Genomic DNA, 21,335 nt, shown 5'->3' with positions numbered 1-21,335 from the left:
CTCTAAAAAGAGAAGCGTTACAGGTAAAACCTCGTTTCTTTGGACACAAGGCCTGGGTACCATTCAATTTGGCCATGAAAGGACACTTTGAATCGATCCGGTTCGCCTGGCTTGCCCCAGTATAGGATATCAGGATATTCCCTTTGGAGCTTCAGCACAGGACATCTTTACACGTCCAACACCTAAGACACTGGTGTAAAAACTGAGGTATCCCTGTAAGGGGAGGGATTATATAGGGGGTTGAACTTCCTACTTAGGGCGTGACCAGTGTCCAATACCTAGTGGTACCTACATAACCCATCAGTTATTACTGTGGCTCTGTGTCCCGTGATGTTCAAGAAAGAAAATCTCAATACATACTTCGTAAAAGGACAATGCATGTAAAACAACCTTTCGTGAAGGGCAGTGAATATAGTCTTAGGAGGTATGAATACAGTCACTTGCTCACCTTTGTGTTTGCTCATGTCTATCATCTTAAAAGCAACCCTTGCTGCATTCAGGGCTCCTTCGATGACCGCCTCTGGTGAACCCACAAAGGTGTACACTGTGCGGTTGGTGGAGGCTCCAGGATCAACATCTAGCAGGCGACATCCTTCCGTCTGTGAAATAGCTGCAGCTACTGCATCAATAATCTAAAGATGAATATTCAGTAAATATGGGTTGTTTTATTTAGGGATATCAATTAAATTGAATAGCTGTAAAAAATAAAATAAAAATAAAACACACATTGTTTCTCAGTAAAAACTTATGGAGATAAGCAAAATGACAGCGGTCAATAACTGGATCTTAGAAACATTGCAGTGAAAGTCTACAAGAACAACTTTCCCAAGGACTTTTTTACATTTTGTGTTAATAGCAAAGATGAAAAGTATATACAATATTTGTATATACAGAAAATATGCACTATGGAGATACACCCCCCCCAGACTGGGTTCAGACTTTCCTGGAGCTTTACCATTCATATGGTAACGTGTGCCGAGGAAAGACAAACCAATGATTTTTATCTATGGAGGGCCAGTACTGACCTTAATCCAGAAATTCTTGAACCAACAAAGATATCACCATGGCGTTTTATTAGCCAGTAATTACAACATCTACAGTTTTGTGTCAAACATGTAAACTAACTCCAGCCAAAATGAGTGGGGAAGGGTTCAAACCCCTGTCCTGCTTTCATTGCAGTCAGTGAACACATTGAGTCCCAGAAATGCAACAGAAAATAAAGTAGGAGTAGAAGAACTGAGATTGGTGACAACTGTCAACATGAGAGGAAATTAGGGTAATACCAGTACTTTAATGTAGATTATAAATTGTAATAGCCATCTATAAAGAATATTTTCAATCAATCTGTCTCTAGCACTTGGATCTCTGTGTAATGTAGCCATATTCATAGTTAGGCTGAAAATAATCTCATCCAGTTTGACCAAAAAGAAACATGGGGGGGGGGGGGGGATGAAGGCCAACAGGAAGAGGAGCCCTCTTCATGGTCAAATCAGTTTAGACACACACACACGAAGGGTTTCAGAGACACCCTTTAGAATTCCACCAGGGTGCAGCACTCAAGTCACAGACAGGTACATAAATCTCTTCATGTCTGTACTCTATCTACACTGGCACTCCAATGCACTCCCTCTCTGGCCACTACACCTGTCACTGACAGGCTGAGGAAGGTGGTGCCCGACTGATTGACAGCTCACAACGATGTGTGGATTTATAATCGCTATTCAGCCCAATAGCAGCTATCAAATCCACCCACTGCCAAATGCGGTCAATCAAAAGTACAGCAGAGCTTATGGAGAACTGGTCTTTTAGTTCCATATCAGCTCTAACCACCCAGTGACAATCATTTCCCAAATAAGGGCAATGATATCATCTTTGTTAGCTTTTGGCTAGGGATACAGCCCTGTGCAGGTAGGTACTGCCAGCTCTGAGTACTGGTGTACCTCTATACGCCAGCTCAGAGTTGGTCTTAATTACCACCACTTTACCAGCCTGAGAACTGGCAGTAATTCTTTTAGATTGTGTTGCTGCCCTAGAAATAGATTCATAAAGTGGCGGTTGCAAGAACTACATGAATTTACAACATGTGTCGGTAAGGTTATTGACACTGCTGCAAATATTTGCCTGAATTAGGCACATGTAGTTCTTAAAGGATACATCACCTTTTGGGGGAAAAAAAAAAAAAAATTATATATATATATATATATATATATATATATATATATATATATATATATTAGAAAAAAGAAGAAGTTTCTTTTTATGCATTGCACCTGCCAGATTGCGGGTGCATTGCCAGGCTCCTGCAGACTGCCAGGACGACCCTGATATGTGATATGGGCAGGCAGTTACTTGAGAGCAGTAAGAGCAATGAACTACAAGATTGCTCACTAGTGCCCTCACAGTTCATTGAGAGCTACAAACCGTCAGCCGCAATGACTGACGGTACTTGTAGTACATTCATTAATAGAAAACTGAATGAATGATGAGGCTCTGTGTGCAGAGTGCTGTACTGGTTTCAAATTGTGGCAGTGGGTGCACGCCATGGATTCCCTGTCCGCTGTCACAGGGAGGAGAGGGGGTGTATGCTAAACATGCTCCACCCTAAATACAGGTGTGACATATTCAGAAAGGAGAACTTAGCCTTTAAGTGACTGCCACCAGAAAAAGGTTTATTAGAACGGTTTTAAAGTCCCAACATTTTTTTTTCTTGAACACAAACTCTCCCTGATTCCATGCACTTGTGATAGGGGAGACTGAGCGCTATTTGACAGTTGTGAAGTGATAAATCGCTTTCAGCTAAGCACACCCCGTTTTCAAGAAGAACAGTAGTATGCAAGTATATAGAGATTAGGTGTCCCAACAGCTGAACAAGCTTGTTCCAGGTCAGTTGCACAATCAAGTAGTGAAGACAGGATAAGGATTGCATCATGCAGCCAGCACCTTCATAACCAAGTCAGCAATGGAAGAATTGCATAAAGCATTAATAGTTTTACAGAATCAAATGTACCTGCATTCTAGACAGTGGGGGACAGAGTCATCAAAGGCCCTTTCTGCAAGACCATTTTTTTTTTTTAAGCTCCCTTTCCCCAATATCAATTGTAGCAAGGTCTCTGGCCTTGTCCAGTCTAACGAGGACCTTCAAGGTCAAAGACAGCTGACATCCTTCAATATGTAGTGGGTTGTGAGGCATAGTGTGTGCAAAGATGGTGAAAGTCATTGGGCGCCAGACACTTCTTGGATGCAAGAGGTTTTATTTCTTTTGACAGTCCTTTTTGTATTTTTGGGGGAAAGGGCCAGGACACCCTTAAGTAGTTATGGATTCAATTGGCAGACTCCGAGACTTCAATAGGAGGACAGCCGTGCAGGGAATGGCCCCAGCCAGGGGCCACTTCTGCACATGTAGGAATGCTTTCCCTATGGCAACAGTCCTTTAACAGTTCTTTCAGTTCCACTACAACTGCCTCTTGTAGTTCTTAAACACTGAGCTCCTGGTCTCTCACTAGGCCCTCTGAATCCCTTGAGCTCCTCCAAGGATGGCAGTGGTATCTTCCTCAAGCATCACCCACGCTTCCCTGCTGGGTCCCTAGCTTGGCACTCCAGATACTTCTCAAGCTTCACCCCTGTTAACCGGCGAGGTCCCTGGCTTGACTCAAGGATGCCCTGCAAGCATCTGCTCCGCAGGTTGGGTCCCCGACTTGATTACCACCTGAAGTTTCCCAATTCTCCACCGTGCCTGTTCGGTGAGAATATGGTCCGATACTTTCTTCAGTTACTCACTGTGGTCCCTGGTAAAGGTGATTGGTCCTTTTGTGGCGACAGCTTCCCTTCGACCACTGACAGGTTCTCCGGCCAACAGAACTGTCACTTTCGGTTGGACTGCAAGCCGCAGTCCCAACCCTGTGCTGACCTCTTACTTCTGGACAGGCCCTCACACAGCCTGGCAGTCAGATGGCCCCAGGACAGGCCCAATCTTCAGCCTAGGGTGTACGACAGACGTCTACCCAGACAGCCGTCCAGATGGCGCAGAACAGCGATCACCTGACCTCACCCGAATATATAGGTCCTTTCAGCAGGCCAAAGGATTCAAGAAAACCCCTGTCCATTGACTGAGATACATAAATGCAAAGGGCAGGGGTTAGGGGAAGGGAAAGGGGATTCTTGGTATATAGAATATCGAGTGGAAAAGCGGTTACTTCAGCAATTAGTGATCAGAAAGTGATGTTTATAAAAATTAACAATTTATTGAATTATATTAAAATTATATTTGAATTATATTGAATTATATTTATAGTGGATGTGGATCTACCTGTAGCCTGGGGTGCTCTCCTGCTGTAATGTAAAACTAGACATGGCCCGCATCTATCTAGCCATCATTGTGTAGCACCCTGGGGTTTAGTCAGGGAGCTCCTCACAAATTTACTTGCCAAGAGTAGTCATCCTGGTAGATGGGGAGAAAACAATAGATCTCTAAGTTTGGCCTTGTTGCACTTTTCTCTTCTACCAGTAGGTGGCCGGGAACTTGGTGGTACTAGATATGAGAAGGGCAACCCAAGGTCAGGTTATGGGTATATGGGGTATCTCAGTCAATGTAAAAAAAAAAAAAAAAAAAAAAAATAATATATAAAAAATGTGGGGATTGGGGAGGAGGACAAAAGGCAAGTGCTGTATAAATGATTGGTCAGTCAATTGACTGATCAATGTCTGACCACGCACCTGATGTGGTGTTATTGCTGTAACCAGAGAACCAGTACATAAATGCAAAGGGCAGGGGGAAGGGAAAGGGGATTCTCGGTATATAGAATATCGAGTGGAAAAGCGGTTACTTCAGCAATTAGTGATCAGAAAGTGATGTTTATAAAAATTAACAATTTATTAAAATCAACAGGGCATATTGAGGCATTCAAAAATGGGGATAAACACAATATGAGTAATGCAAAAAACATCAATATCAGAAAGGTGATTCTAGGAACGGGACAACAAATAAGACAAAAAACACACACGACAGCACTGTGACGGTCCGGACGAAATATGTTGTTCAGCAGCAATAATAAATCGAATCAGCCCATAGCAATCGCACAATAGTGTTGCTACCATGTATTAATCAGGTATATATGTTTGGGTTTGATATGCTGCTGAGGAACATATAGTGGTGGGAACAGGGAGAGGGGAGAGACTGGTAGGAGTATGGCCAGGGATGATTGCCTGGCAAGACCAGCTTGTGAGGGGTGGACAGCTAGCAAGGAATTGAGCCTGGAGTGTTCTGCAGCGATGGGACTAGGAATGCATACACAGATTCATGGGCAGTTCATAAGGTGCAAATGTCACCGATTAGACAAGTTGATATAATAATAAATAATAATAATAATTCGCTGAAGGTAATAGAAGTCACAGTTCCCAGCATACAATAGCAACCTCCTGTATTAAGCATTGAGTGCAGTGAGGTACGATGTACAGTAGTCCAGTGTGTTTATGGCAATGATAGGGGCGATGTGCCTCAGCATGCAGATGTATATATGCATCTATAGGAGCCTGTTATGATTGCTCATACATTACCACCCGTAGGTATTCTGGAAGGCTGGTCCGGGATCCAAAGGACTTAGAGAGCGGCAAGATTCCTGCTGCTGACAGTGGTAGTCACAGGGTGTTAGCGTTCCTCTTATTATGTGGAGACACCTAACGTTTTTCCGATTGCCTGGACGGCTCGAATCGATTTCGGCGTGTGCTGTGGCGATCGGCGGGTGCCTCACAGCTGTTCAGCTCCCCTAACTCAGCCTGCTCCGTGGGTTGTGACAGCGCCATTGACGTCAACACGTTTCGCTGGAGCTTAGTAGCGTAGCTTCATCCTGGACGTTTGATTGGTAGAGCCAAAACACACCTTTCATGTATTGTAGACCGGGAACATGAAATTTGCGACCAAATCCGTTACTTTGTATAATCTTTTGCAGATCGTTTTGCTTAATGTGCATAGAATATAGAAAAATATAGTATAATACATAATAATGTATACCAGGGAGGAGGGAGGAGGGGGAAGAGACATGAGGACACAGAAAAGAGACCATATTACAGGACAGTGAGGACGATATTAAAACAAAGTCATTTTGCAAGAGTTAGAATCATTTGTATAGATCAAGCCTTGGCAATAGTCAGTGTATTTACATAAATTGATCAAGTGGGAATTTTTTATGGGCGATATCGTATTTTGGGTGTACAGTGGCTTTATCTAAGTCCCTAAGAAGGCCTGTAGGTTCAATTCGGTGTTTAGGCCTAATGGAATAAGGGACTTTAAAAAAGGTACACCCACCAATTCTCCTTTTGTAGGAGTACTCGATCAAAGTCACCTCATCTGCTAGATAACTTCAGGGCATATATACCCTTCACCTGCATTCCCTTGGTGCTTCTGCCATGTTGTAATGCGAAATGTTTGGCTAGTGGTTTCTCAGGAATTTTTTCCTTGTCTTTAATGTCCCTTAGGTGCTCCCCAATTCGTACTTTAAGAGGTCTCTTTGTTTTCCCACATACATTTTGGGGCAGGGGCAAGTTATCATGTAGATAACCCTGAACGTAGAGCAGTTGATTAGATCTCGTATTTCATAGTGTTCTTTTCCTAGGGCATCGGAGAAGGTAGTTGTTCTATGTACGAATGGGCAAATCTGGCATTTATTGCAGAGGAACATCCCTGTACTTCGTGGGTAGTCAGCTAGCCAGGTAGGGTCGGGGTTCTTAGTGAATTCAGATTTAGCAAGCATATCACCCAAATTTCTGGCACGTCGGGCCACCAACTTGGGTGAAGTACCAACTATGTTAAGTAGCCCTGGGTAGTTGGCGAGAACCCCCCAGTGTTTCTCCAGAATGGAGCGTACCTCCTTCCACTGGGGGCCAAAAGTAGTGATTATCCTGGTTTGGTCACATACCACCTGTTTAGGGGCAGTTGAATCAGTTGAATGTAGCACAAGTAAACTGTCACGGTCCCTCGCTGCTGCCTTTTGTCTGGCTTTCCTAATTTGTCTATGTGAGTAGCCGTGTTCGCGGAACCTCGCATAGAGTTCTAGAGATTCTCTTCTGTAATCGCTGGTCTTAGTGCAGTTTCTTTTAATTCCTAAGAATTGCCCCACCGGAATGCCATTCTTTAGCCAGTGGGGGTGGTGGCTACTGGCACTTAAAAGAGTGTTTGCGGACGTTTTACGAAATGTACAGGTGAGCAGTTGGCCATTTTGGAACGTGATGAGTAGGTCAAGGAAAGGCAAGCTAGTCCGGTCAAAGTTATACGTCAACCTTATGTTGTTTTGATTGGTATTCAGTTGAGTCAAAGTCATGTAAATCTTCTGTGGTGCCCATCCAGATCATTAGGACATCGTCGATGTACCGCAGCCAGGTGTGTACGTGGCTGCGGTACATGGACGAGGGGTAAACATCTTCCTCTTCCCAGAGCCCCAGATGAAGGCAAGCATAGGCCAGGGCCCATGCTGCCCCCATAGAGGTGCCTCGGATTTGCTGATAGTAGGTGGTCAGGAACTGAAGTAGTTTTTAAGTAATGCAAAATCCAGTATTTCCAGTAGGAATTCATTTTGTGGTCCTGATTCTGGATACCATTGTTCCAGAAAGATCTTAACTGCATTGATTCCACATTCATGTGGGATCGAAGTGTACAGGGACTTGACATCGATCCCGACCAGTAGGACTTCATCCAAGTGTTTCAGATCTTCTAGTTTGGAAATCCTGGCCAGGACATGTCGAGTGTCCTGTACATAGGATTTTAAATTAGTGACCATATCTTTCAGCAGGGAGTCTAAGTACCTACCGACTTTCTCAAGGGGGCCTTGGCAGGCCGATACTATCGGCCTTTCTGGCGGGTTCTGTAAGTTCTTGTGTCAACAAACCCTCCTCTTTAGCCCCTACCAGTTTGATGTTTAATTCATTAACAAGGTGAGGAAAAGGATTATTGTCGAGTTTCTTATAGGTGGATTTGTCACTCAGGAAGCGCTTTACTTCTTTCTCATAATGTTGTTGATTCAACAGAACTACGTTACCACCTTTGTCCCACTTTTTAATAACAATGTTCTGTCTTTTCTGGAGGTCATTAAGTGCTCATCTTTCATCAATGGTTAAGTTGTCAACGTTTTTTGAGTCCAGTTGACCTTCTCTAGGTCAGTCTGAACAAGTTCTAAAAAAATTTGTAACCATTTTTTAGAAAGGGGGGGCATTTTCTGGGAACGGATTCGTAGATTTGCCTTTCTTCTAATTGGGGCTTCCATTTGGGTTGATCCTTCATTCTCTTGGAAAAGAGAGTTTAGGATAAAAAAAAGTACTAGTTACTTACCGGTAACTGTCTTTCTGGGAAATCTTCCAGGACGGCACACCTGAGAGATGAGAGGCTCCTCCCCACAGGAAACACAATCAATCAACAGCTGTTTTAAGTCCACACCCTTCCCCCTGATCCTCAGTTTGTAGAGAAGTAACTCCTGAACCTGGTTCACAAGGGAAATCATTCCTCATAGGTACTCACCTTCTAGTGTTCTAAAATTTTCCCTCCTCCAACGGGTGGGAAGTAGGCCTGCCGTCCTGGAAGATTTCCCAGAAAGACAGTTACCGGTAAGTAACTAGTACTTTTCTCAAGTCATCTTCCAGGACGGCACACCTGAGAGGATAATCAAGTACCTCAGGCCTACCTTAGGGTGGGACCACTGCAAGACTCTTGGCGAACCTCGGTTCTGCAGTAAGCTTTACCTTTACTCCATATGCTTGATGAAGGTATCTTAGCTGGATCATGCGGCTGATCTGCCGGTCTACTCCACATGTGTCCCTGCCTTCTCTGTTTCGGATGCAGGATCTAGGTGGAGTGGGCTCTTAAAGATGGAATCAGAAAACATGTTAAACTTGTAGGTTATCAATGTTGCCTGTCACACATCTACCAACAATGGCCTATTCTGCCTATAGGTGCTGTTTAGAACCACTAAAAAGATTAATCGGAGACCTGTGTTGTAAGACAAGGACACTACATTGATCCATAAGGGGGCCTGTCTTAACACAACCCTGTCCATGGAAATAAAACTGCCAAAAAAGGGGGGCCCCTGACAGACAACCCCTTTTTGCTCATTTTTAGCTTTACGTCAGCAAAGACTGAAGGGAAACCTACTTAAGGGAAATAGATTAACAAAAACTTAATCCCTGGGTTTAAGGCATGCCCAATCTATAGTTTTACTTACGCCTGAGAGCCTACTCAGGAGAAGAACACTCATATTGCTACATCTAGTTTTGCTAGAAGGGCAAAATGAAGGCCATGCACCGAGCTGTAACCTATTTGGTCGGGTATACATGTTTATACTTCATCTTCAGGCCATAAAACTCCTCTGAACCGAACTTCCTAAGTTCTTATTAAACAGGGCGATTCATTATCGCCTTCCACCAGTGACCCATAACTCTACTGGGCTTCAACCCTAGGAAATGGCTCTGGCATCCCTGAATGTAAGGGGTCGAGGCTTTCTGACATGTGACATCTGCACCAGAACTCCTGGCCCTTTCACAGAAGAGAAGGCTGAAATACAAAAAGGTGATACATGTATTATTAATATCACAAATAAAAAAATCATAGATTGTGGACATAGCACAATAGATTTAGACAGAAAGGACACAAGCATAGACATCAATGTTGTGTATCTGAGTGTGACTAGCTAAACCAAAATATCAAATATGGGAAGAGACCCAAATCTGAACCTCACAGTCTGGTTTTCTGATGTGCGGCCAATATGTAAGCATTAAGACACAAACACACCTTAAATGCTGCGCATTTCTGAAGTGCAGCTAGCTAGGTCATAACTGGTAAATACAGAAAGGACGGGAACCCCCTTTTACAGTGGTGTTTTACTGATGTACAGCAAAACAAGGCTATAAAGAGAAGACAGAAAGACCCAAACTTCTATGTTGCGTAATTATGACGAACCACCAAGTACAGTTATAAGACAATCCTTCCTGTTATGCAGTTCTGTAGTGCAGTTACATAGAACCAACAGAGAAAGAACACAAGCAACCTACAGCATTGTGTTTTTCTGAAGTGCCATAAGGTAAGGCAATATGAAACAGAAAGCACCAACAAGCTTCAATGTTGAGTACTTCTGCTGTGCAGCAACATAAAAACAAACAGACAGCCTTTACAGCTGCGATCTTTCTGGTCTACTGCAAAATAAGGCAATAACTCCACAATGAGTATTCCTGCAGCATTGCAAAACCTGAACCAGAAGGGACAGATAAGCTTAGGGTTCCCACACCCGTGCGACCCAACCTGCCACTTGGGACTGCAAGACGCATGAGAAGTCATACTATGGCTTCCAAAGGGTATCATTCGTGACTGTGCGACTCCAGGTCGCAGCGTATCCAGCAGTCCCTGCTTACGGAACCACAGACCTCAAGATTGCACCGGTCGCAGGAAAAGCAGTTTTCGGGTCGAACAAACAAGGGGTCCCCATGCTGTGGCTCCCTGGAGGAGTGCAGCCAACAACCCCCTACTGTATATACCTAAGAAACAGCAAGGAAGATCAATGAGAAACACCACTTACTGCTGTGCCTTTCTGATATACGGACAATAAGTCAGTAAATATAGGACATACAGGACACAAACAATGTTTAATCTTTGTGTATGTCTGATGTGTAGCATATACCAATACTTAACAGAGATGTCATTACCCTCAATGTGTCTCCCTGCTGAGCAGCAAAAACAAATCAGAAAAAGACAAACAACCTTCACTGTTGTGTCCTTTCTGATATGCAGCCAATAAGGCAGTAAACCTTCAATTTTGTATGTGTCTGATGTGCAACAACAATCTTGAATAGAGATAGCACATCCATATTCAAGTGATTTGGCATGTGACTCAACATGTCAAATCGCATGCCTAAAATTGGCAGCCATTGCCGTTAATAGCACTGTCTGAATCAGCCCGGGCCACTTTGTGGTGCTGCACTGATTACCAATGGCAGTATGTGTACTACCCCTGGCACAGGTTCAATTTTGTATTTTCCAACAAAATCAGGACCATCCGTCATCACTGCTGCCTTTCTGATAAGCAACCAATAAGGCAGTAATACAGGACCCACAGACAGACCTCGATCTTGTATATGTCTGATGTGCAATAATATAACAGTTCTGAATAGAGATAGCACATCCATATTGAAGTGATTTGGCATGCAACTCAACATGTCAAAGTCGCATGCCTAAAATCGGCAGCCATTGCTGTTAATAGCGCTGTCTGAATCAGCACGTCACTTTGTGGTGCTGCACTGATTACAAATGGCAGTATGTGTACTACCCATGGCACAGGTTCAATTTGTATTTTCCAACAAAATCAGGACCATCCATCTTCACTGCTACCTTTCTGATAAGCAACCAATAAGGCAGTAATACAGGACCCACAGACAAACTTCAATCGTGTATATCTCTAATGTGCAACAATCTAACAATTCTGAATAGAGATAGCACATCCATATTGAAGCGATTTGGCATGCGACTCACATGTCAAATCGCATGCCTAAAATCGGCAGCTATTGCCGTTAATAGCACTGTCTGAATCAGCACGACGCCACCTTGTGGTGCTGTACCGATTACCAAAGGCAGTATATGTACTACCCCTGCCATCAATCTTTCCTGCTGCCTTTCTGATAAGCAACCAATAAGGCAGTAATACAGGACACACAAAAACCCCACAGACAGACCCCAATCTTGTGTAGGTCTGATGTGCAGCAATATAACAATTATGAGCAGAAATGTCATCACCAGACTCAATGATGTGCGTTTCTGGCGTGCGGCACAAAACCAGAAAGTACAGACCACCTTCCCTGTTGTATTTTCTGATCTGTAGCCAAACAAAGCAGTACCTTTAGGATATAAAGGACACCCAACAAGCTTCAGCAGAGATGTCACAAATCTCAATGTGTACTTTAGTTGTGCCACCAAACCCCCCAGCAAGGACAAACCTTCACTACTGAGGTCTACTGGTGAGCAGCCAAGAAGGAGTCATGGTGTATCCCTTTATGAAATAACCAAACAGGAGTAAATTATTTCATAGGCATAGCCTGGACTGTAGATACTAATCCTTCACCACCAGTGAAGGAACCAATCCTAAAATGGTTGGACACCTTACTATAGTAGCAGTTGTCCTACCTTACCTCCGTAGATTGAGCAAACACTAGCCAGCTCATACACGGGTGGGGCTGATCAGTAACTAAAGTCTCAATGAGCCCAGCCCTAGAGACCAATATAAGACCTCTAAAAAGGGTGGTTACCAATTTAGCCTGGAGGTAAATAGCCACCTGCAGCCCTTAAAGAAGCAATCATATAGCCATCTAGCTCTTGCATATGTTTGCACAGAAAATCCTTAATCAAAGGATATAGGAAAAACGATTTATGGGAAATCGCTTTTAGATCTGTCACTGAGTGGACTGTAGCCCAAACCAACAAAAAGGTTTTTCTTACCCCCTGCATTAAAATATAACCACAATGTAAGAGTGGAGTGGGAGGTTGGAGCTTATGAAAAGTTACCCATAGCAAGCAACCCCCAAAAGGAGGATCTGTCACAAGGGAACCCCTACTGTGCCACACAGAAGCTTGGTCCCCGCCACATTGTTGAAAGTTAGGTCAGCTTTTAAGCATCTTGGAGCAACTTTAAGCAGATTCCTAGCAGCTGGGCAAATAGGGCCAGATAACCTAGTGCACCTGCTGAGCAAGGGAGCCTACTCCTGAATCCTTCAACCATTGCACCATTAATAACTTGTTCAGTGGTATACCTGGCCAGTAAGGAACTCTTTGTTCTACCAGGTCACCCTCTTTGCTGTATTCACCCCTACTAATGTACCACAACCGGGTATGTAGGGAGAGGCTGGCAACCTACTGTTGTGATAACCACAGTGTCTCTGCTATAAGAGGAAGCTGTGGCTGGTGGTTTTTAGCAGTAGCTTCTGGGCTATTTTGTTATGGAGACCCCCAGGTCCTGCACTGCACCACTCAGTAAATACAGGTGGAAGGGGAAAAAATGCCTTACCTACCTCTTTCCCATCTGAGGTGGTTTAGGCACACTCGCTCCTCTGCACCACTTGTCCACCATACAGCATCTCTGATGTAGGAGGGAGCTGTGGCTGGTGTCTTTAGCAAAAGCTTCTGGGCTATTTGAATCCAGACCCCAGGGGAGATTATCTCAAATGCCCAGAAACCATCTGGCTGGGATTGGGGATTTTTGACTCACCGTTGTCTTCCCCTTTTTCCACAGCCACCGGGCTTGCTTTTCCATCCTTATGGTCCACACGCAAGGAGGATAGCCGCCAAAGTGCCCCCCCCCCCACAACTGCTGTCCCTTTAGGGAGCTGCAAGGTTAGGCTGTGTCCTGCTCTGTCCAGTCAGTATATACACATGGGGGGGGGGGGGGGGCGCAATGCCGTACGTTCCTCATTCCCATGAGGTGGTTTAGGCAGACATTCACCATAGTAAACTGGTGCCTCCTCGAAAGGAGGATGTGGGCGCCTGCTCCTGCTGACTCTCAGCCTTCCCTTCTGGGTAAGAACGCGGGTCGTTCAGGCGGTGCCCTCCCCAGCAGCCCACGCGAGCTACCAGGGACCCAGGAGTCAGGGGATACGATCCCCCTGGAAAGAACCGACGGCCAGCACCCCCGTCTGAAAGGACTTCCGGACAGGTAAGGGGGGGGGGGGGGGGGGGGGGGAGACAGGATAAAGGCCCCTGAAGTTCTGGGGACACCACTGTACCCAGGGGCCTTCAGCTCTCAGGGGGGCTTTCCCAGTTTCTGCTGCCCCCCCTGAGGAAAGGATAGGGGAACCCCCCGGGAAGGATAAATATATCCCGCCAGACCCAGAGGCTTCCCAGGCATTTGGTCCGGCTCCCAGGGGGAGACCACCAGCCCCAGGCTTCGGTCATTTGGAAAAAAACAAACAGTTTCGCCGTGTAGGGAGAAACACAATCAAAAACTGAGGATCAGGGGGAAGGGTGTGGACTTAAAACAGCTGTTGATTGATTGTGTTTCCTGTGGGGAGGAGCCTCTCATCTCTCAGGTGTGCCGTCCTGGAAGATGACTTGAGAAAAATACCTGTTGGTCTTCGGTGTTAAGAGATAAAGTTGTTTCTATAGGGGTATCTCGACCAGTGTATAGTGATTTTAAGAAGACTTTCCTCAGGAACAGTGCTATGTCCTTATATACCGTAAATTTATCCATGTTGGAGACAGGGGAAAAAGACAGGCCTTTCTGTAGCAGGCTTATGTAATCAGGAGTCAGTTCAAGGTCAGACAGGTTTACTACCTTCATATCAGTCTTTGGGCGGGTAGTCACTAGCTGTGGTGGCTGTATCACTTCCTTTTTTGGCTCCTGGTGTTTGTCCTTTCTTTGGTTGTTTTTGACTGTTTGTTGGTTTTTACGGCAGTTTTGGTTATAGGGGACGGTGCCTGATTGTTAGTCGGCGCCGACCCCTCCTGGTCTAAAGAAAGTCACTGTTTTAGCTGTCTCGTCTTCTGAGTCGCTTTGGGATTCGTGTCTACTTTGTCTAGGTTGTTGACCCCGTCCTCGACTTTTTGATCTACTACGTCCACGGCGAATTGTCAGGTCAAAGGCTTCGTCTTTTTCAAAGTCGATTGTATCTCGCATAAATTTACTTTGTTTAGTTATTTTAAGGTTTAGTTGAACTTTTTTAATTTCCTTTTTTAGATTTTCATTCTGTTTAATGAACTCCTCCTTATCTTTAAATGTTTCCAAACCGCGTGCGCTTTCCTCAATCTGTTCCTGTAATGAAGTCAACTGGATTTTTTCCTCTTCCACAATCAACTCCATGACAGCAACGCCATGATTCACACAGAGTTCCTTCCATTTAGGTAGGAAACGATCGGTGTGTAGATGTTCAGCGGGAATGATTCTGTCTCTTAGGCCTCTTGGTACTATTCGATGTGAAAGTACAGGGATGTTCCCCTGCAATAAATGCCAGATTTGCCCATTCGTACATAGAACAACTACCTTCTCCGATGCCCTAGGAAAAGAACACTATGAAATACGAGATCTAATTAACTGCTCTACGTCCAGGGTTATCTACATGATAACTTGCCCCTGCCCCAAAATGTATGTGGGGAAAACAAAGAGACCTCTTAAAGTACGAATTGGGGAGCACCTAAGGGAAATTAAAGACAAAGAAAAAATTCCTGAGAAACCACTAGCCAAACATTTCGCATTACAACATGGCAGAAGCACCAAAGGGATGCAGGTGAAGGGCATATATGCCCTAAAGTTATCTAGCAGACGAGGTGACTTTGATCGAGTACTCCTACAAAAGGAGAATTGGTGGGTGTACCGTTTAAAGTCCCTTATTCCATTAGGCCTAAACACCGAATTGAACCTACAGGCCTTCTTAGGGACTTAGATAAAGCCACTGTACACCCAAAATATGATATCACCCACAAAAAATTCCCACTTGATTTATGTAAATACACTGGCTATTGCCAAGGCTTGATCTATAGAAATGATTTTAAAGCCCAATACACACACACACACACACACAATAGGACTTTGTACAAACTTTCCCTTGGATTTTTGTACAAAGGGAGTTGGCCAGAAGTTTGTCTTGCATACAGACGACGGGACTTTTCCAGCCAACTTTCACCATATCACGTGGTTTTTCAGCTCTTTACCACCACGAATCTTGAGGGGGGAACTCCACGCCAAATTTTAAATAAAAAACCAGCATGGGTTCCCCTCCAGGGGCATACCAGGCCCTTGGGTCTGGTATGGATATTAAGAGGAACCCCCTACGCCGAAAAAACGGTGTGGGGGTCCCCCCCATTCCATACCATACCCTTATCCGAGCACGCAGCCCGGCCGGTCAGGAAAGGGGGTGGGGACGAGCAAGCGGCCCCCCCTCCTGAGCCGTACCAGGCCGCATGCCCTCAACATGGGGGGGTGGGTGCTTTGGGGGAAGGGGGCGCCCTGCGGCCCCCCCACCCAAAGCACCTTGTCCCCATGTTGATGAAGACAAGGGCCTCTTCCCGACAACCCTGGCCGTTGGTTGTCGGGGTCTGCGGGCGGGGTGCTTATCGGAATCCGGGAGCCCCCTTTAATAAGGGAGCCCCCAGATCCCGGCCCCCCACCCTATGTGAATGAGTATGGGGTACATGGTACCCCTTACCCATTCACCTAGGGAAAAAAGTGTCAATAAAAAACCACAGTACACAGGTTTTTAAAGTAATTTATTAGGCAGCTCCGGGGTCTTCTTCCGTCTTCGAGGGTCCTCTTCTGACTTCGGGGGTCTCTCCGGCGTCTTCTCCCGGTGTCCGCATCTTCTGCCGGCTCCAACGCTATCTTCTGGCGCTCTTTTGCCAGCGGTGGTCCGAACCTCTGGATCGTCTTCTTCCCTCTTCTCTTCCAGAGATGTTGACACAACGCTCTCTCCAGCCAGAATGGTCTCTGTGCGCTCCGCAACGGACTTATATAGGAGGTGACCCGGCCCCCTATGACATCACAGTCCCGGGGCATGCTGGGACTGTGAGGTCATAAGGGGGCGTGGTCATATGATGACATGGCCACGCCCCCTTATGACCTCACAGTCCCAGCATGCCCCGGGACTGTGATATCATAGGGAGGCGGGGTCACCACCTATATAAGTCCGTTGCGGAGCGCACAGAGACCATTCTGGCTGGAGGGAGCGTTGTGTCAACATCTCTGGAAGAGAAGAGGGAAGAAGACGATCCAGAGGTCCGGACCACCACTGGCAAAAGAGTGCCAGAAGATAGCGGTGGAGCCGGCAGAAGATGCGGACACCGGGAGAAGACACTATTTAAAGTGTAAGGTCTAAGTATACCCGCGGTGTACTGCTAATAATGTGTAAACTCCACGTTTTACATCGCTCTACAGCCAGAGATACTGCTCTCTGCTAAACCACATTGCTGATTGGATATGCCCATGTCAACACACTACAATATAAAAGGTGTGTTTTGGCTCTACCAATCAAACGTCCAGGATGAAGCTACGCTACTAAGCTCCAGCGAAACGCGTTGACGTCATCAACGGTGCTGTCACGACCCACGGAGCAGGCTGAGTTAGGGGAACAGCTGTGAGGCACCCGCCGATTGCCACAGCACACGCCGAAATCGATTCGAGCCGTCCAGGCGATCAGAAAAACGTTAGGTGTCTCCACATCATAAGAGGAACGCTAACACCCTGCGACCGCCACTGTCAGCAGCAGGAATCTTGCCACTCTCTAAGTCCTTTGGATCCTGGCACTCTCTCATAGGATCCGCTCCCGGACCAGCCTTCCAGAATACCTACGGGTGGTAATGTATGAGCATTCATAACAGGCTCCTATAGATGCATATATACATCTGCATGCTGAGGCACATCGCCCCTATCATTGCCATAAACACATTGGACTACTGTACATCGTACCTCACTGCACTCAGTGCTTAATACAGGAGGCTGCTATTGTATGCTGGGAACTGTGACTTCTATTACCTTCAGCGAACTATTATTATATCAACTTGTCTAATCAGTGACATTTGCACCTTATGAACTGCCCATGAATCTGTGTATGCATTCCTAGTCCCATCGCTGCAGAACACTCCAGGCTCAATTCCTTGCTAGCTGTCCACCCCTCACAAGCTGGTCTTGCCAGGCAATCATCCCTGGCCATACTCCTACCAGTCTCTCCCCTCTCCTTGTTCCCACCACTATATGTTCCTCAGCAGCATATCAAACCCAAACATATATACCTGATTAACTAATACATGGTAGCAACACTATTGTGTGATTGCTATGGGCTGATTCGATTATTATTGCTGCTGAACAACATATTTAGTCCGGACCGTGTCAGTGCTGTCGTGTGTGTTTTTTGTCTTATTTGTTGTCCCGTTCCTAGAATCACCTTTCTGATATTGAGGTTTTTTGCATTACTCATATTGTGTTTATCCCCATTTTTGAATGTCTCAATATGCCCTGTTGATTTTAATATAATTCAATAAATTGTTAATTTTTATAAACATCACTTTCTGATCACGAATTGCTGAAGTAACCGCTTTTCCACTCGATATTCTATATACAGAGAATCCCCTTTCCCTTACCCTTCCCCCTGCCCTTTGCATTTATGTACTGGTTCTCTGGTTACAGCAATAACACCACATCAGGTGCGTGGTCAGACATTGATCAGTCAATTGACTGACCAATCATTTATACAGCACTTGCCTTTTGTCCTCCTCCCCAATCCCCACATTTTTTATATTTTTTTTTTACATTGACCGAGATAACCCATATACCCATAACCTGACCTTGGGTTGCCCTTCTCATATCTAGTACCACCAAGTTCCCGGCCACCTACTGGTAGAAGAGAAAAGTGCAACAAGGCCAAACTTAGAGATCTATTGTTTTCTCTCCATCGACCAAGATGACTACTCTTGGCAAGTAAATTTGTGAGGAGCTCCCTGACTAAACCCCAGGGTGCTACACAATGATGGCTAGATAGATGCGGGCCAAGTCTAGTTTTACATTACAGCAGGAGAGCACCCCAGGCTACAGGTAGATCCACATCCAATATAAAATGGGCCTCCAAGTTCCAAAGGGTTCTTATGCATCTGCACAAATGGTTTGTCCACCTTGCAGTATAGACTTTATCTTAAATCTGGTATGCACAGTTCATTAATCCTTTTGGTTTTCTTATTTAGCAGAGTGGAGGTATAACCTGTATATGTACCATTATTGTTTTTTCCTTTTCAGGTTAGCAATTAGTTTATATAATTTAAAAAAAAAAAAAAAAAGAAGAATATATATATATGTAAAAATCCAGTGAGAGATTAGAAATTTGAATGTACCTTGGCTGTTTCACTGATATTCACAAGAATTTTAAGGGTCCATTTTCATCTTTGCACATTGTGCCACATGCATGAAGGCAGCCTATGCATGTGAAATGACTTTCTGGCACACCAAATATGTTAATGCACTATTTTTAGCAACACAGCACACCACCATGCATTGGGATACAATTCAGATATAATTTACACCATAATGGTAACGAGTTGCAACACACATTATGTATTGCCATTCAGATTTATTGGCACTGCAGAGCAAATCATGCATTGCCACTCATCATAAAAGCGTGAATCTGGCCTTAGGGATAGCTCAAGACAATGTGACATCTTTCTCTAAACACCTGGAAATGAATTATAATTTCCCTTACCTCCTTGTTCCTTCCTTCTGAGAAATTTGGGACACATTCCACTAGTTTGGCCATGGTTTCTTTCTCTTGAGCCCTTCTAGTGGAATGGCTTAATCCCCCTGTGAGGCTGCCTCACTAAGCTTTCTAAAAAGTCTGCTATTTTCAGGTGTTAATTATTAACTCATTATCTCTGGCTTTGGCTGGTATGAGGGAGGATGTGTCTGTAAAAAAGTGTGCAAAACAAAATGATGTCTGCAGGAAAGGGGGCATATGTCCAGACACACATCAACAGTGTCCATTTAATATTTAACAGGTTGCGGTGCAAATTTTGCTAAGTAAACCAAAATGAAAGGATTGTGTGCACATTTTGGGATCTTTTGTGATCATACATTAATTCCAAATCTATTCTAACCATGTCAGATTTATTTAATAATACAATTCAAAGGGCAATAACCCATAGCAGCCAATCAGAATGAATCTTTTGCTGATCTAAATAGAATTAAATCTGGTGACTGTATTTTGTGCTTACCCATTAAATAAGTGTGTATAATTAAAGTGGAGGAAAAGGCTAACTAACTATTCTTAAAAACATCCCCTGCTTGCACAAGTCACCCCTGACCAACATCATGTAGGTCAGTGATCTGTGCAAAAGAGGGAGTCCCCACGGAGCAGAACTGTTCTGAGGCTTGAGGCGAGGATCCATGTAGGGAGACTCACAAGGGAGGAGGCGGATATTTGACCTTTATTCAGCAGGTCTGTAGTTTTAGGCTGGGTTCACACTATTGCAAATTGGATGCGGATTTTTCCACATCCAATTTGCATAGCAGGAGATTCTGACCGGCTCTCTATGGAGCTAGTTCACACATCTCCGCAGCGGCTCCGGTGTGAATTGCACAGGGGTCCTGTGCGCCTTTTGGTCCGTTTTAGGTCCGAATTCAGCCCAAAATTCAGGCTGAAATCGAACCTGAAACGGTGAATGTAGATGCGCTGGCCTCCTGCTGTGAGCCGCTCCATTCCTCAGTGTGAACCCAGCCTGAGCGTAGGGCTGCATTCACACGTGTGCATGGGTGTTTACTGCACGTATGTCGTGCGGCAGCTTAGAGAAGCCCAGTCACTTGATGTGACATTATTTTTTTGCTTGAATAATGATTTAATTTGGTATTTTTTCTATATTTTTGGATGCATAGAATGCACTGTTTGCACTGTTTGGTTATGTTCTATTGGCAGATAGCATGTCTAATTTTATTTGTTTTCTTTTTTAATGCACAATAAAAAAATTGAAGAATAAAGAATAATACTTGGCTATGTGTTTTACTTCAAATGACAGTTTGGGAGTAGGCAGTTACATTTTAAAAAATACAATGTAAAATTGACAAGGGACACCAACATAGTTGTATCTTTGATCCTAAAAACTACAGGATAATGGTGTTGTGGTAACTTGCCCAAATAAAAAATAAAAAAAGCATAATAATATTATTTGATATTATTTGATATCACTAGAAAAAAAAGCCTTTTAAAAATTAGCTTGCAAAAACTCCATCAGTATCACCAGCAAAGCAGCTTCATTATTATCCCATTAAAGAAGAAGAGAATGTGCTCTGCATTTGGAGTTTTCATAATTTGCCACGTCGCGAATGTTAATTCTCCATTACGAACGCTAGTTTACAAGACCGACCACTTCTGGCTCGTCCTTGCTTCCGAGCATGCGTGTTTGTACTTTGGACTTTTGTCCGATGGACTTGTGTACACACGCTCGGAAAATCCACACATTTGTCCGCGGGAAATTTCAAAACATGCTAGCCAACATTTGTTGGCGGAAAGTCCGACAACAATTGTCCGATGGAGCATACACACGGTCGGATTTACCGCCAACAGCCTGTCATCGAACATTTCCCATCGGAAAGTCCGATCGTGTATACGCGGCTTTAGACTTAGGCTGGGTTCACACCTCTGACGGATGCGGCTCACAGCAGGCTGTTCGGTGCGTCCCTGTTCCAGCTTTACTGTGCCAGCCGCTCCACTCCCGCAACAGAGATATGTGAACCGGCTCCATAGAGAGCCAGTCACAATCTTCTGTCATGCGAATTGGATGCGGAGAAATCCGCATCCAATTCGCATAGGTGTGAACCCAGCCTTAATGGAGTTGTGGTGCTTTCATTAATTAG

The 21,335-nt window shown here is 44.6% G+C and overlaps 1 protein-coding gene across 2 annotated transcripts in view; it reads right to left on the bottom strand.

Moving 5' to 3' along the window:
- The window catches only part of FTCD (formimidoyltransferase cyclodeaminase), a 74,182-nt gene extending 54,832 nt beyond the window's left edge, over positions 1 to 19,350 (bottom strand). The window contains exons 1-2 of one of the 2 annotated variants that reach the window (XM_073633708.1): positions 19,192 to 19,350; positions 449 to 632 (exon numbers count right to left, since the gene is read on the bottom strand). In XM_073633708.1, the coding sequence (XP_073489809.1) occupies positions 449 to 632; positions 19,192 to 19,245 (238 nt within the window). In that variant the 5' untranslated portion in view covers positions 19,246 to 19,350. The remainder of the gene's footprint in view (positions 1 to 448; positions 633 to 19,191) is intronic. The other variant, XM_073633707.1, reaches the window with a different exon arrangement.
- Positions 19,351 to 21,335: the final 1,985 nt, after the last annotated feature.

This window comes from Aquarana catesbeiana, linkage group LG06 (genome assembly GCF_042186555.1).
Source record: "Aquarana catesbeiana isolate 2022-GZ linkage group LG06, ASM4218655v1, whole genome shotgun sequence".
In the NCBI taxonomy this organism is placed as follows: Eukaryota; Metazoa; Chordata; class Amphibia; order Anura; family Ranidae; genus Aquarana; species Aquarana catesbeiana.
This window is presented reverse-complemented; position numbering and strand designations above follow the sequence as displayed.